The sequence below is a fragment of the Chrysochloris asiatica genome, unplaced genomic scaffold (genome assembly GCF_000296735.1).
Source record: "Chrysochloris asiatica unplaced genomic scaffold, ChrAsi1.0 scaffold00064, whole genome shotgun sequence".
NCBI lineage: Eukaryota > Metazoa > Chordata > Mammalia > Afrosoricida > Chrysochloridae > Chrysochloris > Chrysochloris asiatica.
This window is the reverse complement of record NW_006408582.1, coordinates 7,738,823-7,756,173: the sequence shown is the minus strand read 5'-3', so window position 1 is coordinate 7,756,173 and position 17,351 is coordinate 7,738,823. Positions and strand designations below refer to the sequence as shown.

Genomic DNA, 17,351 nt, shown 5'->3' with positions numbered 1-17,351 from the left:
ATAGCGGGGATAATAATCAATGTAATGAAACAAGCTATATGAATGGTTGAATGTGAAGCTGATGATGTGCCCTGTAAACTTTCACTCAATGCAAAATAAAAACATTTAATTAAAAAAAAAAAAAGAAGTAGTGGAAACAAGCACTGCAGAGAGGTGCAGAGACAGGCAATGGGGAAGAATTCAGATGTACAGACAAGAGTGAACCTTAACTGAAGAGCATCTGGGGGACATTGCAGAGGGAAGACACCTGCTCTGTGTGGGTGAGCTAGAGAGAAAGGACTTGTCACAGAATCTGTACCTGCCTTGGTTACAATGAGCCTTTCGATGAATCGCTAATGTTATAGCATGTCTGATTCTGAGACCAGGAAATCTTTTGCAACATTTGGATATTTCCTTTATTTTTTCTTAAACCACTGGCATTTGCTACTTCTGGTTGACATGCTCGACTGCTCACCAAAAGGTTGGATGTTTGAGTCCACAAAATGGTGCCTTGGAAGAGAGCCTGGCATTCTACTGCTGAAAAATCAACCAGGAAAACCCTCTGGAGCACAGTTCTACTCTGACAAATGCTGTGTCACTGTGACCGTGAGTTGTTCTGGTGGAACCACCATGTATTTCACGGCACTCTGCAAACAGCGTCACCACTTCAGGGGTTCTGCTGCCTGAGCAAGTCGAGAACCTCTGCTCTAAACTTCAGAGAAACATGTCATTGTTATGTGGTGACAGAAAGTTTGTCAGTCACAATAGTTACAGTGTGCTGCGTGCATTCTATACCCCAGATACCACCTAACCCATTGCTATTTACAAACTTGCATTTATTTTCTGCGTCACAATAGCTCTGAACAGTGGATAGTATTGTATGCATTTTGGTGAGGAACACTGGTGCTAGGAGAGGTTCAAGGTGACCTTGCTATCTATTGATTGTCAGAGCTGGTCTTCTCACTGTAGAAGGAGCTACTTGGCTGATGACTTCTGAAGTCCTCTGTAGCTTTGTCTGTGATGATGCTATCAGCAGAGATTTCCTCCATACAACATGTGAGCTTTAGGAGTATGAAATTACATCTTACTGATTGCACCCACTTACCTGCTGGGATCAGTAGGAGCCACCACACACGGAGCCTTATCTTGGCTGGGGTTGCGAGGTGGCAGAGGCCCATGGCTTCGGAGCACGGGTCTGGCTGCTTCTGAGTGCAGCGGACAGACTGGCCAGGGTTATGCTGTGGCTGGGCCTCACGTAGGTGGCACGGCAGCTCCCGACCTCTACTGAATCTGAGCAGACCAGGGAAACGGCTCTAAGGATTATGCAATGAGTTTTGTTACTCCGGCTGCACAGAAGTGTGAAAGGTGAGCAAGCAGCTCTGAACAGGCCCACAGGAAGTTAGGGCCCTTGAGCTGTTTCTGGCTTGACTGAGGAGACAGTCCCACTAGCCACTCAGCCCGGAATACAAACCCTGACCTGTGGCAACAAGGAGGACACAGGATAGGCTTGATGTGCCCATTGTCCTTGTGGCCATGTCTCATCTATAACTTGGAGCTAATTACAGGTGTGGTGCCGTAGGATAAGCACTCAACTGCAAGGTCAGCAGTTCAAACTCACCAGTCGCTCCTCAGAAACCCTATATAGGGTCGCGATGAGTCGGAACTAACTTGATGACATTTAACAACAACTACAGGTGGTCAAGTAATAGAAGGGACTCCTGGGGAGGCTCTATAGGATAAGTACTGGACTGCGAACCACAAGGTCCGTGGGTAAAACCCACCAGCTGCTCCTCGGAAACCCTGTACAGGGTCACAGGGACTTGATGGCACTTGACAACAACAAATAATACAAGAAGGACACCACTTACAATAGTCAAAAGGTGAAAATGGCCCATGTGTCCATCAACTGCTGAATAGAAACACAAAGTGGGATATCAGAGGAGGCCTCCAAAAGTTTGCAGAAAAACGGAATGAAACAATAATAGAATTTTTTCAAGAACTTTTCTAAGCCCTCATGAATGACTATAATGGAATATTAGTCACCCATTAAAAAGAAATGAAGCACTGATAGATACTACAACATAAATGCCCCTGAGAACAAGGGACCGATCATCACTGTTTTGCTCTTTTTCTCTTATGATTTTATTGTTCTATGTGCCTATTGATCACTCGTACTGTCTCTAAGCACAGAGATTAGAGGGATTGTACTTTTCTTCATTTTCAGGCCACATGTTGTATGGTTCATTTTATGTGAAATGTCCTGAATAGACAGAAAACAGATTGGTGGTTGTCAGAAGCTAAGAGGAGTAGGGAGTAGAGAACAACTGCTTTAATGGATTTCCTTTTGGGGTGATGAAGCATTCTATAAATAGATAGTGGTGATAGTTACGCAACATTATGCACTCAGCATAGTGGTTACGAATCACGCTGTGAACCTCAAGGTCAGCAGTTCGAAACTACCAGCTGCTCCATGGGAGAAAGATGAGGCTTTCTACTCCCGTAAAAATTTACAGCCTCGGAAACCCTATGCAAGGGTGCTGTGAGTTGGAACTGACTCCATGGTATATAACCACCAAATATCACTAATAGTGAAGCTTGTGATAGGAACATTTTAACACAATAGTAGAAAAATAGTATGAATAAGATTTCTTTAAATACAGAAATCATAAATACACAGGGAATAAAGAACTAGTACTAACGGAGCCATGAAACCTTTCTGGCTTATTTGCATCTCCCCAGTCTATCCTATCCCAGCTCTCAGCAATGCTTCCAGACATTCTAGGTACTTCACCACCCCTCACACTTGGTAGCCCACCTCTTTCCACCTTCCTATGGCAGGACAAAGAGAACTGGACTTGGAGTTTGCAAATGTGGCTATGAATTTCAGCTCCACCATTGACTGTTAATGAACTGTATGCAGGCCACTCAGTTCCGCTAGGATTTTGTCATTTGTATAAAATAAGGATAGCTTACAAGTTGGACTACTAATCGAAAAATGAGCAGTTCAAATCTACCAGCTGCTCCATGGTAGAACGATGAGACTTTCTGCTCCCATAAGACTGACCACAGGGTTGCTGTGAGTTGGAACTGACTTGTAGGCACACAATCATCACCACCATCATCGTGCCCTTTCCACCCCTCAGGAGCAGTGAGAGGAGCCCCTGAGCTGCAGAGCGCTGAAAAGTGCAGAGTTTGCTCTGTTACTAGGGTGAAATGACCCAACCAACATCATTTTGGAAAACAAAAAGGGTATGGAAGGGATTCGATGTGAATCTCAATTTGTTGAAATTTCTAGAATATAAAACTGATTAAAATAAATAGACTTTTCCAGAATATGTTTGGAGTCAAATCCCTGGGTGATGCAAACAGTTAAATCTCTCGATTACTATGCAAAAGTTGATGGTTCAAACTCACACAGTGACATCTTAGAAAACAAGTTTAGCTATCTGCTTCCAAAAGGTTATAGCAAAAACAAATAAACAAAAAAACTTGATGGAGCAATTCTAAGCAGACACATGGGGTCTTCATGAGTTGAAGCAACTAAAAATAACATCAATCCAGAGTTTGCTTGGAGCAGAAGACCCTCCTGTTTCCATTTTCCTGAATATTTGAATGAAAGCCATATTAGATATCGATCATTACATTTTCTCTTCTGTTTCCTCAAGATAATATGGCTTCTTAACACCAGCCACACAGGGTGCCATTCTTCTGCCCCAGGCTCCACTCATAGCAGGACTGTTGATGTTTCCCCTCCTGGCCCCTAAGGCCCACCGGGGAGCTATGTCCTGAAGGGAAAAAGCTCACAGTCCCTATAGAGTAGATGCTCTGAAGCATCTGCTAGGCACCAAGAGAAGACAGCCCATGGCTCGCCCAGAATGGGGTCTCCAGAGGCACCTGAAGGATGGAGCAGGGGGTCCTTGCTGCTTCCTCCATAGATAACCCCCTACACACACACACCCCATCTAGAGCTGCACCTGTCCAAACAACAGATTGTATGCTGGAGGATAATGCAGACACTCTTTTACTAGGGACTCCAGCTCTGTATACATGTAAACTAGCATCTCCCTCCAAATCCTGCAAAATGGTTGTGCAGCGTCTCCCTAGCTGGGCTCGCAACACCTATGTCCCAGGTGCCAAAGAGCTGCTGAGTCACAGCCACGGTGTTTTAGGGACTTTGCCTGGTGTGGCACTGCAGGATAATGTGCTGGACTGCAAGGTCAGTTTGAGTCAACTGCTCCTCAGAAACCCTATACAGGGTCACTATGAGTCAAAAGCAACTGAGGGGCACATAACAACAACATTAAATGAAAGAAAGATAAATATTTCTCCCATTTTGAGACTATTGTTGTTAAGTGCCCTTGAGTTGGTTCCAACTTACAGCAATCCAATATAGGGTTTCTGAGGAGCTGCTGATGGGTTTGAACAACTGACCTTTCAGTTAGCAGTCCAGTGTTTATCCTGTAGTGTTTATCCTGTAGTACCACACCAGGGGGTGGGATTGGGGAGGAATAATGGAAATTTGAGCATGCTAAAATTGCATCATATATAGATCCAATAAGGGACCTTCAGACCTCTGGAAATTCCTCTGAAAAACATGCAAATGAGATTCACTTGACTCTAGAGGACATGTTCCTACAAGATGCCTTAAATCTGCATCCCTTGTAATTAGCCGGTGATGGTTATTTAATTAATTTGTCGTTAGAAACCAAAGGAGAAATTGCTCCAGGTTATTGACAGTAATTAAAGTGACCTTCCACTTCTTGTTAGAAAGACATTAAGAGAAAGAGCCCTGGACAGGACTCTTTGATTCTCTAAGTAGCTGAATTGGCCGGTTTGGGGGCTGGGGGAAGAGAGGGAAGAGTCCTTATGTACAAAGTGAGTCTGGGTGGATGGGGTGTACAGAGAAGCCTATACAAGAATATTGCATACGTAGAGCATTCCGAGACTAATATCCCTACTGAGTTGGTCTCCCAGACACCATCTCCACCTCCCTAAACTGGTTGCAGCCTCTCATCCACCTCCTGGTTTCATTGATGTCAAGGGTAATTTGGGCTTGCTTCTTTGTCCATCTTGTTATTGTAGCTGGTTTTCAACATCTCACTCACCTCGAGGTCATAGCGTTTTCACAAGCACTATTCTGGTAGACTAGTGGTTATGAGTCAGACTGCTAACCTCAAGGTCAGCAGTTCGAAACTACCAACCGTTCCATGGGAGAAAGATAGGCTTTCTGCTTCCGTAAAGATTTACAGCCTCAGAAACCCTATGCAGGGTCGCTGTGAGTCAGAACCGTCTCCAAGGCCCACATCCACTACCACTACATCTTCTCCAGAAAGTCTGCTTAGCTCCCACCCAGCCCCTCTCTGCCACACAGTACCTCCCCCAAATCTGGGAATCCCAGTGCTTCCACAATTGCTAATAAGCCAAAGGAAGCCCTTTGATTACAGGAAATAATACTGCTGCTTCTTCCCAATAATTTCATTAGAGGTGCTGAGGGGAGAGAGAATACATTCCTAACTTTTAAATCTGCCCTGCTCGATACATTGATTGATTAATTAACACCCCAAGATAGGATAAGATCTTAAAGGTCATCTGGACCTGCTGAATTCTAGTCCTCAGAACAACCCCTGCAAGGAAGACCTTGCTACCTTCCAAGTCAATTGTTGTTGTTGTTGCTGTGTGCCATTGAGTCAGTTCCAACCCATAACAACCCTGTACAGAGTTTCTGAGAAGCAGCTGGTGAGCTTGAACCGTCAACCTTGCGGTCAATAAATATGATCAATATTTGTTAGTTTTTATTAAAGCATGTAGAATATTTACTAGATGAAAACATCAATGAAGAAAAGAATAAATAGTAGTAATAATGACAAAGAGGAAGATTCTGTAAAATAAAGCTCCTGAGTCTAAGCTACCCTAACCAGAAGAGGAGTTGACGATCATTGGGCTTTGAACAGCCCCAGCATGGACAGCATGAAGACTGAAATTTTCAAGTAGCAGGTGACTTCCAGCATTCTGAAATATCCTTCTCCTAAGTAGCTAGAAACTGCTAATATCCCTTTGACACTATATTCACAATGGCCCCATACCTACAACGCCCCCAACACAAGTCTTGGGAGGACCTTTCTTACCTGCAGTTGCAGAAGACAAGCCATTCAAAGGATGCAGAGAACCAGCCTGGTTTGCAGATGCTGAGCAAATGATAGAAGTTCTCCCAGAAATGGAGAGGTCAGTGCATAGTGGAGTCTGGTCACTTCACATCATGGTCAAACAGATGCTGGCCATGAGAGTTTAGGAGAGACCCTGGAGAGATAAGGGAGGCAGTTTGGCAATCCTGGAGGGTGGTTAGACAAGTTCTGCAGAGAGGTCAGCTTTGCTGGGGTTGTCCAGCTCTGGCAGCTGGAGAGGGCTTCATGCAGATGCTACGAATGAAGGCAGCAGGGGGAGCTGGGCATACAGGCAAAACCAGCACCGGTCCACAGGGGGGACTGCTGGTAGGTAGCCAGCACACAAGCTCTCTATCTCTCTCTCATACAAACAGGCGCGCGCATGCACACACACACACACACACACACACACACACACACCCTCTCTGGAGGAAGGAGGAGCCTGTGACTGACTATTTCATCTATGTCCAGCAGGGACAGATAACAGTTATGCTTTCCTGCTGTCCAATCACTGTAAAACTTTGTCTTTTGCTCCAAAGGACCTAGTGTACCAAGATAACTGCCCTATGCTCCTTAATCTCACCCACATGTGGGGAATCTCATGAGATCTGGCTCTATCTCAGGGGCAATCCGCCACTGCGTCTGTTGAAAATGCAGTAGGTTTGAACAGAAGAGACCAAGGCCAGCTGATGCACCAGCTTACCTTACCTCATTTCTCTTGTTCCCTGTAGGAACACCCTCAACCCCAACCAGTCACCTACACAACAAGACCACAGTGCTCACTCATGATGCCACCTGGACCAGCTGTGATTTGCATGTCACTTTCGCAGTCTCCTACAGGGGATCTTTCTTTCTATTTCCCAGAGAAGTGAGATTACACTAATCAAAACCAGTCAACGGACCCTTTTCCTCCTTTTCTCCAGTCTCAGACAAGGAGGTCCTATTCCTCTCTCTTGTACCTGGTGAAGCTCAGCGACAACACCATCTACCTTTCCTATGTTGTCACCTCCATTTTTCACTTGCTCCTTATCCTCAACTCATAAATCAGCGGATTTCCTTCTTTGCCTTCTGTCTCCCCCTTAAGTTACTTACTATTTCATCTGCACTGAAAATGCACCTCCAGTGTTTGATTTCTAGCTCTGCTCTTTAAAAGCTGTGTCATCTTGGGTAATTCTCTTAGGTTTCAGGTTTCCTGTGCGTCAGTTTTCTTATGGGTAAAATGAGACTGTTCATAACAATTTCTACTTCAGAAGGTTGTTATGAAGAGTAAATTGGATGGTATAGATCAAGTGATTAGAACATATCCATACACATACAGTTCCACGTGTTTATATTTTTCTAGAATACTCTGATAAAATTGAAAAATACAAAATACAAAAATAATCCACATTTCTACTACACATAATTTCAAAAAGTTAATACTTTGTCACATTTGCTTTTATATTTATATGTGTATATGATACAACCTTGCTTGCTGAAAGTGAAGAGGACTTGAAACATTTACTGATGAAGATCAAAGAGCACAGCCTTCAGTATGGGTTGCATCTCAATGTCAGAAAAACAAAAATCCTCACCACTGGACCAATAAACAACATTCTTATCGATGGAGAAAAGATTGACGTTGTCAAGGACTTCATTCTTCTTGAATCAACTATCAACACTCATGGAAGCAGCAGTCAAGAGATCAGATGACGTATTGCATTGGGCAAATCTGCTGCACAGGAACTTTTTTTAAAGTGTTGAAGAGCAGAGATGTCAGCTTGAGGACTAAGGTGCGCCTGAACCAAGCCATGGTGTTTTCAATAGCCTCATATGGATGTGAAAGCTGGACAGTGAATAAGGAAGATCATAGAAGAATTGATGCCTTTGAGTTGTGGTGTTGGAGGAGAATACTGAAAGTGCCATGGAGTGCCAGAAGAACCAATAGATCTGTTTTGGAAGAAGTGCAGCCAGAGTGCTCCTTGGAGGCCAGGATGGCTACGCTTTGTCTCTCATACTCTGGACATATTGTCAGGAGGGAACAGTTGCTGGAGAAGGATATCATGCTGGGTAAGGTGGAGGGTCAGAGAAAAAGAGGAAGACCCCCAACGAGATGGATCAGCCAGGTGGCATCATTGATGGCGTCAAGTGTGGCAGCGGTAGTGAGATTGGCCCAGGATCGGACATTGTTTCATTCTGCTGTGCATGGGGTTGCTATGTTGGTTCTGACTCGATGGCACCTGACAACAACATATACGTATTTTATGTATGTTTACATATGTATGCTTTTTAAATTATATTAGTCTTTGATGCATATATTCTCCCAAAAGAGAGAGAAAAAGGAAGAGAGGGAGGGAGGAAGAGACAGATAGAAAGGAAGGAAGAAAACCATTGTAGGTTGCATCAGACTTTTATTACAAGCAATAACGACTACTATTTGGTTGAAGAGTAAATGGTTTTACTAAAAAGGCATGGGGGTTCACAGACGCACTTAGAAAGCTGGAGAAGCAGTTTAGGAAGCAGGTGAGAACACTGGGGAGCATCAGCCAGGACAGTGGAGGATATCCATCGCCAGCAAGGGGGGCACTGCTGCTCTGCTGCAGAACACAGTGTGCGAAACTATCCCCACAAGCCAGCTATTCCTTCTGCTGCAACCACTACTACCAAAATGAATTGTCCGTGTCACTGCTCCCAATACAAAGGTCAGAACACAAGCATCAACTGGGTATCTGCCCCTGAACTAGAAGCAAGAAAGACTGGAAAAGCAGGTGTTTTGAGCTTCTATGGAAGGGTGGGCTCCTCTACATCACCAGATGAGAACATTCCCAAAATATTTCAAAGGAGTTCAAGTGCTGGGAAGCCCCCTAACATAGTGTAAATCTGTTACAGTTTCCTTCTTTTGCTTCTAACACACTTGCACACCCGATTTTCTATCCTTGCACTTTACAAAAAATCCTAACGCCTAACATAACAACTCTTCCTCACACAGAGTAGAAAATAGTCATCCTAACCCCAGAAGTTGTTGTTAACTTGTCACCAAATTGGTTCCGATTCATAGCGATTCTGTATAGGATTTCAAGCAGAAGCTTATGGGTTTGAGCCAGGAACCCAGGGCTTGTCCTACAGTGCCACACCAGGACCCCAGTAGCAGAGAGCTCTAAGTTCTCCTCAGTTATTCATCCAGCTCCAAGTCCACTTTTTCTGAGCAATGTTCATTCTTGTTCTAGTCCTGACACAATGTCACCTTCAAATGCTGTTTCCTATAGAATGAGTCTGGAGTCTTGGTGTGGTGCTGTGTGTGAATGCACTAGACTACAAAGTCAGTTCTAACTGCAAGGTTGGTGGTTCAAGTTCACCAGCTGCCCCTCGGAAACCCTATTCAGGGTTGCCATGGGTCAGAACCAACTCGACGGCACTTAACAACAACAACAACATGGAGTGAATCTGGAGTGCAGTAGCTATGAAGAATAGCAAGGGATTGTGAACCACAAGGTTAGAGGTTCAAGCCCACCATGGGAGAATGGTGAGGCTTTCTGCTGTCACAGATCTACAGCCCTGAAAACTCTATATGCTATGAGTCAGAACCAACTGGATGTCACTTAACAACAACATGGAGTGAACTATAAACTTTTTACCAAAAACAAGCTGTATATAAAATAATGGGAGGATCTGGAAATAAAATCTATTAACAATGTAAGGAAGAAACTATGCACAAATACAGTCCTCGCTGTTATAGAAGGTCCTTAGGCTGGAGTTGGTATTGCATGTAAGCTGTCAGAACTCTCATTACCTGGTAGAAGGAACTGAACTTTCAGGGCTCAGGGATCGGTACTGATGGAGGTCCTGTGTGGACAGGGATGCTGTGGATTCCCTTTACCTTTACCACAGGTTATGGTTGGGTTAGGAGGCACTATAGGGAATCCCTTGGGTTCTTTCTATAATGGTCCTTCCCCCAGTGTTAGACTTGTTCTTGTTGTTGTTGTTGTTAGGTGCCATCAAGTCGGTACCAACTCATAGCAGTCTCATGCACAACAGAACAAAACACTGCCTGGTCCTGCGCCAACCTCACAATCAGTGCTACACTTGAGCCCATTTCTGCTGCCACTGTGCCAATCCATTTTGTTGGGGTGGTCTTCCTGTTTTTCTCCGACCCTCCACTTTACCAGGCACCAGTGTTAGGCAGCAGCCCTGTTTTCTCTTCATAATAAGAATCAATTACTCCTGCTAAGGACTCAGCTCCCTCCTAGTCAACTTTTCCTCTTGTCCAGTGGATGAGGAACCACGAATGCCCACGTGTCAGTTGGACTTAGAATTTGGTAACAGTAAGTAACATTCACTGAGCATTTGTCATGTGTCAGTCCTAAACTGATTATGTGTTTGTATATATACATGCTTATGTAACCTCCCCAACAATCATGTGACTTCTACAGTGTTACAGTCCCTATTTGATATGAGAAAACTCAAGTATGGCTAGGTTAAATAATTATCCAAGGTCAAACAGTTAGTACATAGTTGTTATTGTTGATGTTGTTAAGTGCCATTGAGTTCCTTCCAACTCATAGCAATTCTGTATAGGGTTTCTGAGGAGCAGCTGTTGGATTTGAACAGCTGACCTTGTAGAAATAGGATTAAAATCAGGTCAATTGACTCCAGAACCTGTCCTCTCAACCACTATTTAATTCTGCCACTTGAGGACCATTTCATCCTTGGGGAAAGCATTTCTCCCTTTGATACAAAAGCCTTTATATCAGCAAAGGTGGTTCATATCTAAGGTGCAGGAACAGAAAACAGAAAGTTCTCAAGTGGCTCATTAAGTCTAAAAGTTAGAAGCACTAATAACCCTATGACCATCCTGTTTTCAGACTCATGTAGTCTGACAATAGGAGAAACAGCAGCAGAGAGTGGTGTCTGGTTTAGAACAGATATTGTTTAAGGCAGCCATCTGACTTTATAAGGCATCTCTCCAATGGATGATGGGTTCCATGATAAGGCAAGTGACTCTCTTGTATATAAGTTAACTTGTTTCTTTTAATGCAAAGAAAGTGCTATGTCTGTTAATTACCATGAAGTCGGTTCCAACTCACAGTGTTCCTATGCTCAACAGAATGAAACACTATTGGTCCTGTGCTAGCCTCACAATTGTTACATTTGAACCCTTGTTGTTGCACTGTGTCCATCCATCTTGTTGGAGATCTTCCTTTTTTATTTTTTTGCTGGTATGGTAGTGTCTAAAACACCTGGAAGTCCGAAGAGGAAGGTGTGGGGGAAAGTTTAGCAGCCAGGGAAGTCACATCAAAACGCAGAATAAGCATCTACTCTCTTAAAGACAAATTGCTACTCCCTCCATCATGGAAGGGACTTGATACAATCAACCTGACACCAGATGAATGATGGGAATCTATGGGTGCTAGCACCATATCTGGGACTCAGAGACTGTCGGTGCTTCTGAGAAGTTGGGCATTCAGGAGTGGCAGCAATAGAGATCACATCAGGTACAACAACTGTAATTGTAGTCATCTAATTAAGGCACTGTAAGGAGCTCTGGTAGCGTAGTGGTTTTGAATCGGGCTGTGAACCGCAAGGTCAGCAGTTCAAAACTACCAGCTGGTCTGCGGGAGAAAGATTAGGCTTTGTGCTCCCGTAAAGATTTACAGCCTCGGAAATCCTGTGCAGGGTCACTATGAGTCAGAACCGACTTTAAACCCTATAGTTCAGCATATTAACCCATAGAACCACACCAGGACCCTGATAGGGAGTTTGAAAAATATTTTATAGTCACTCTTTTATCAGAGCAGCTAGAGGGCTCGAGCTACTGACCTTTTGGTTCGCAGTCCAGTGCTTACCATAGGAGCCACCAGGGTTAATAATTATTTAGGCTAAACTCCTGGTGGACTGGACTGTGAACCACAAGGTCGGTGGTTCGATCCTACCAGCTGCTCCTTGGAAACCCTGTACAGGGTCACGATGAATTGTAATCTACTCAATGGCATTTAACAATAACAAATTTCCCCTGTTTAACCTACTTACTATATGGCTTCTATCTCCTGATTAGATTTCAACTGCTACAATATATCTTTGGCTGAAAGAGAAATTTAATTCTTGTAGCATAGTGAAAAAAAATTTCTTGGATTCTTGGGACTTTTTCAACCTAATATTTTAATAATTTGAATATGCCACACTTTAATCACCCAGTCAGTGAGAAGTTGTCACCCCACTTCATAATCCTTAAATTTCTTATTCCCTTCTTAACTTTTATGTCAACACCCTTGCTTTTAAGTAGGGATTTCATTTGGGGTGACTACAGGTCATATTTAAAGTAGGTATTTTGCCACTCACTGCATTCAAATGCATCCTGGTCATCAGTGCTATTCTCAACTGCCCTGACATTCTGATTTCATAGGTTTAGAGTAAACCAAGAATCTGCATTTCTACCACGAGAGATCAGAAGTTTGAATCTCTCTATGGCTCCTTGGGAGAAACAGCACTGACTTGACAGCACTCCCCACCACCCCCTCACCAAATTGCAATAAGGTGATGTTTGATATCGTTTGTTTGGGAAACATACTTTTGGAATCACTGCTTTTATTTGTTTATTTCATTCACTAAATCTCTCTTGAGTTCTTATTCTATGAGAGTCCCTGTTTTAGACATTGTGATAGGAAAAAATAAAGCAAAGAAGTGGGTAGTAGTGCTTTGGTGGTGTTGCAATGTAAAGTAGATTTGTCAAAGATGCCTCATTGAGAAAGCATTTGAGAGGAAACCAGGAAGAGGTGAGGGATTGAGACAGGAAGAGATCCAGGGGGAAGAGTGCTCTAGGCAGAGGACTGTGGCATATTTGAGAAACAGCATGTAAGTAGAGTGGAGCTAGACTCCTAGTGGCACCATAGGATCAGCACTGACTGTGAACCACAAAGTCGGCGGTTCAAACCTACCAGCTGCTCTTCAGAAACCCTATTCAGGGTCCCTATGAGTCAGAACTAACTCAATGGCATTAAACAACAACAACAACAGTGTGTAGCTGCAGAAAAGTGAGGAAGGGGCACAGGAGGAGATTAAGTCAGAGAGGGAGCAAACAGCCTGATCATGTAGGGCCTTGTGGGCATTGAAAGGGATTTTGACTTTGACTAAAAAGATGGGAAGCCACTGTAAGGCTTTTTGAGCTGAGGAGCGTCCTGCGCTGACTTCTATTAAATGGATTGCTCTGGCAGCTCTGTGACTAATGGATGTTGAGTTGAGGGTCAAGGGTAGAAGCAGAAAGATCAAATAGGAGTCAAGTTCAATAACTCAGGTGGGAAATGACGATGGCTTGGACCAGTGAAAAAGTCAAGAAGTGACAGGATAGCTCCAGTAGGATTATCTGACAGGTTAGATATAAAATATGAAATGCAAATGCAGGGCAGAAGTCTAAGAATGTTGGTCTATACAACTAGAAAGATGGAGTGGATTTTTTTCAGACACAGGGAAGACTTCAGGAGAAATCGTTCAAGGAAGAAAAATGGATGGATTGACTAGTCTTCAAATGATCCAATCCCAGAGGCCAGAGAGAGGGACCTCACTGTCATCAAGAAGACCCAGGAACACAATAGTGAGGCCTTAGTTCTTAGACTTCTGTCCTCTACTAGCCCCAGAAGCTACACACTACTATTTGAATTTGCTATTTCACTGAAGTGTAAACTACTTGCTGGCACCTATTCTTTGTCTATTTTATGTATTGGTGAGTTCCTAAATGCTTAGAACAGTGCCTGGCACACAGAAGGTACTTAACACATATTTGTTGAATGAATTAAAGAAATCAGTTTGCTGTACTAAAGACAAAGAAAGCTGCATGTGAAATGTGGGTTCAGAAAACTGCTAGAAATAACTTTAAACTTGAATCAGGCACCTACAGCAGAGAAAAGCAGCATTGTAAACACTTCTCTCAATCGCTAAGAGTTAAACAGAGAGATTTTCAGAACAGGATTGGGAACCCAAGGCCTGGAAGGAAATGGGAAAGGGGTGGCAGCTACAGGAAATCCCAAACCAAAACTAATGAGTTCATTGCATGGTCATTACAAATTTAGTGACTGACATCAGGTGTGATTTATAATTTTTTTTTTTTTACTACTACATTAGCCATGTTTTATGATTTCATGTTATACCACCTAAAGCATGTTTCATAAATATTAAAATGGGTAGACAGAAAGGTCAGGATTAACATTTCAAAGATGTCTAGTATTCGTAAATCAGCCGAGTGAGGTCTGATCTTCCTGTACATTGGGGGGCAGAAAACACAGGGAAAGTGTGACCCATGTGACAAAGCAGAGTTCCACAAGATACAATTGAGATACATAATCTCTGCCTAAGAAGTTCAGTCAAGACATTTTATAATTAACACAGTATTATAAAATATTCTAGATCAGGGCAAAATACTAGTGACCTGTCCCTGAATAAAAAAAAGGTCAGTGTGATGTATATCTCTTGTAATGAAAGACGATTCCCATCTTAAAGTGTAATCTCATATTTCTAAGCTTCTTATTTTCCCACTTATAAAAGGGATTTATAAAATTCAGCTTTGTAGGCATGTGTGCCCATGCTCCTCATTTGCTACGTTTACAAACATGTATGTGTACCTCATCAGTATAGACAATACTGTACCAGTAAGGACTTAAACCTGCAGCCAATAAAAATCATTCTCATTGTTTTAAAGAAAGAGATGTAATACAGAAAATTGGAGCCTACAATATCTTTGAAAGGAATGGAGGAGTGACTTTCATGCAGGACCAGGAAACACTTCCACTGAACGGGAAGCTGCCACATCTGCCCCAATTAATAGCCCACCACTGGAACTGAATTCAGTTCCTGTAGTTTAGATGGAAACCAGCGATTAGAAAGTAGCTAGCTCAAAGGTCTTTTGGTGGAGCAACTGTGTGGAGTCCTAGTTATGGGGCTGTAGGATAAATACTGAACTGAAAGGTGGGTTTAAACAGCAAAATTGGTGGTTCAAACTCACCAGCTGCTCCTTGGAAACCCTATATAGAGCTGCTATTAGAATAGAAAGGAATAGAAAGGCAGCACTGGTAGCATAGTGGTTACAAATCGGGCTGCGAACCTTAAGGTCAGCGGTTCGAAACTACCAGGTGCTCCGCGGGAGAAAGATGAGGCTTTCTACTCCCGTAAAGATTTACACCCTCGGAAACCCTATACAGGGTCGCTATGGGTCGGAACCGACTCGATGGCACATAACAACATTAGAATTGACTTAACAGCACTTAAAAACAACACTGTGTAAATGGGATGCTATTTAGTAAGTGGAGAAGCACACTGGGAGGAATAGACTTGGGAAGGTGGAAACAATACAAACGTTCTGATCTGGGCATGATAAATTTGAGATGGGTCAGGATGTACTCAAAGGCACTTAACAACAACAACAACTAGACATCCCAGTGTGGCACTGAACTGCTAATCACAGGGTTAGCAGTTCGAACCTACCAACTGCTCCATGGAAACCTTATACAGGGTAGCTAGGAGGTGGAACTGACTCTAAAGCACTAAGCAACAACAACTGCACATTCAGAGTTCTTGGATGACAGTCACACACGTGACTACTAATAGAGTGGTTGGTTGTTCAAATCTACCCAGAGGTGCCTCAGAATAAAGGCCTGCCAGTCTGCTTCTGGGACTCCTGACGTGGCGCCATAGGCTCAGCACTGGACTGTGAACCACCAGGTCAGCAGTTCAAACCTATCAGCTGCTCCTTGGGAACCCTATACAGGGTCACTATGAGTCAGAACTAATTCGATAGCACTTAACAACAACAACAACAATCTGCTTCTGAAAGGTTACAGCCCTGAACACTTCATGGAGAGCAATTTTACTCTGCAAAACATGGCGTCACCAGGGGTCAGACTCTACTTGACAGCAATTGTTTTTGTTGTTTTGATTTTAGACCTTCAGGAGGAACTACTGAATAAGAAGTTTGATATGCAAGTCTGGAATTTAAAAGAAAGCCTAAATTGGAGATTTAAATTTGAGAGGCTTCATATTGTATATGGGAGAAAGATGAGGTGTTCCACTCCTGTAAAGATTTACAGCCTTGGAAACCCTGTACAGGGTCACTATGAATCCGAGCCGACTTCACGGTACTTAACAACAGCAACAATATTGTATAAGTTGTAATGCAAAAAGTGCAAAATCTAACGGATTTCTTCAGTCTATTCCACAATTAACACTGCCTGCTCCATGCTTATAATGGATAAATCTCAGAGAACACAATAATTATCCCAGGCACAATCCTAGAAGAGGTTATGAAATAAATAATTTGGATAGATAGAGAAATAAGCATCATCACAGTTCACTAAGAACAGACCAAGCCAAAATTGTCTGGTTTTCATTGGGTTGATAATTGGTAGATCCCAAGAATGTTGTGGATCAAGTACCTTTTGATTTCAGTAAATTGGTACTTTCTCACAACATTCTTATAAATAAATGGTGAAGAATATCTTGGATAAATTGACAGATGGCACAGGACACATTCAGGAGGGAGGACTATATGGGCCACAAACGAATTTTAATTAATCATTTCACTATAAAAGCATGAGGAATTCATCACCTAACACAGCTCGAGAACTCCAGAACAAAGTTTCAGTTTTTGAGGAAAGCATAGATGAGCCAATAGTGGAGAATCAATGATTTAAAAAAACAAAGCTTGTACATTTATAGGCAGTGTGTAGAATGTCCAAAGGTGAAGCAATAGTCATTTATTTATTCTTCCAGGTCTCGTTCCAAAAGAGATTTGAATCAGAATATTCTAGGTGGGCAGAAGACACCTGGAGAACGATGTTCTAGAAACACATTATGTTCTGACAAGAGAAGGGCATGACTACATGTGAGCACTAGGATAGTGAGAGATTTGTAAACAAATGCACCGAATCTAGAAAACAGGGGTAAGGAAAGTTTAAGTTTATTGGATATACCACCGAAACACACACGCACGCTTAAAGGGTCCGTTGGCTGTGACTCTTAGGCTTCCCTTTTCTCCAGGCCTGCGGAGAGAAACTTTGGTCTCAAGTGACCATCGGCTTTGCAGTCTGACTCTGGAAGCAGGGGAGGCGGAGCCGGAAGGCTGTGGTGGGGACACAGCGCTGGGCGGGAAGTGGCGGCCCTCGGGCTGGAAGGCCTCTGCGGTCCCTGCGTAGTCCCGCCGCCCAGCCGCCCAGCACTTTCCTAAGTGTGAGGCTGCGGCGCTAGATAGCC

General features: G+C 43.2%; 1 protein-coding gene across 1 annotated transcript in view; it reads right to left on the bottom strand.

Moving 5' to 3' along the window:
• CHRNA2 (cholinergic receptor, nicotinic, alpha 2 (neuronal)) overlaps positions 1 to 5,095 on the bottom strand; it is a 16,423-nt gene extending 11,328 nt beyond the window's left edge. Inside the window, exons 1-3 of the mRNA XM_006864437.1 lie at positions 5,085 to 5,095; positions 1,373 to 1,456; positions 1,085 to 1,269 (exon numbers count right to left, since the gene is read on the bottom strand). Of these exons, the coding sequence (XP_006864499.1) occupies positions 1,085 to 1,269; positions 1,373 to 1,456; positions 5,085 to 5,095 (280 nt within the window). The remainder of the gene's footprint in view (positions 1 to 1,084; positions 1,270 to 1,372; positions 1,457 to 5,084) is intronic.
• Positions 5,096 to 17,351: the final 12,256 nt, after the last annotated feature.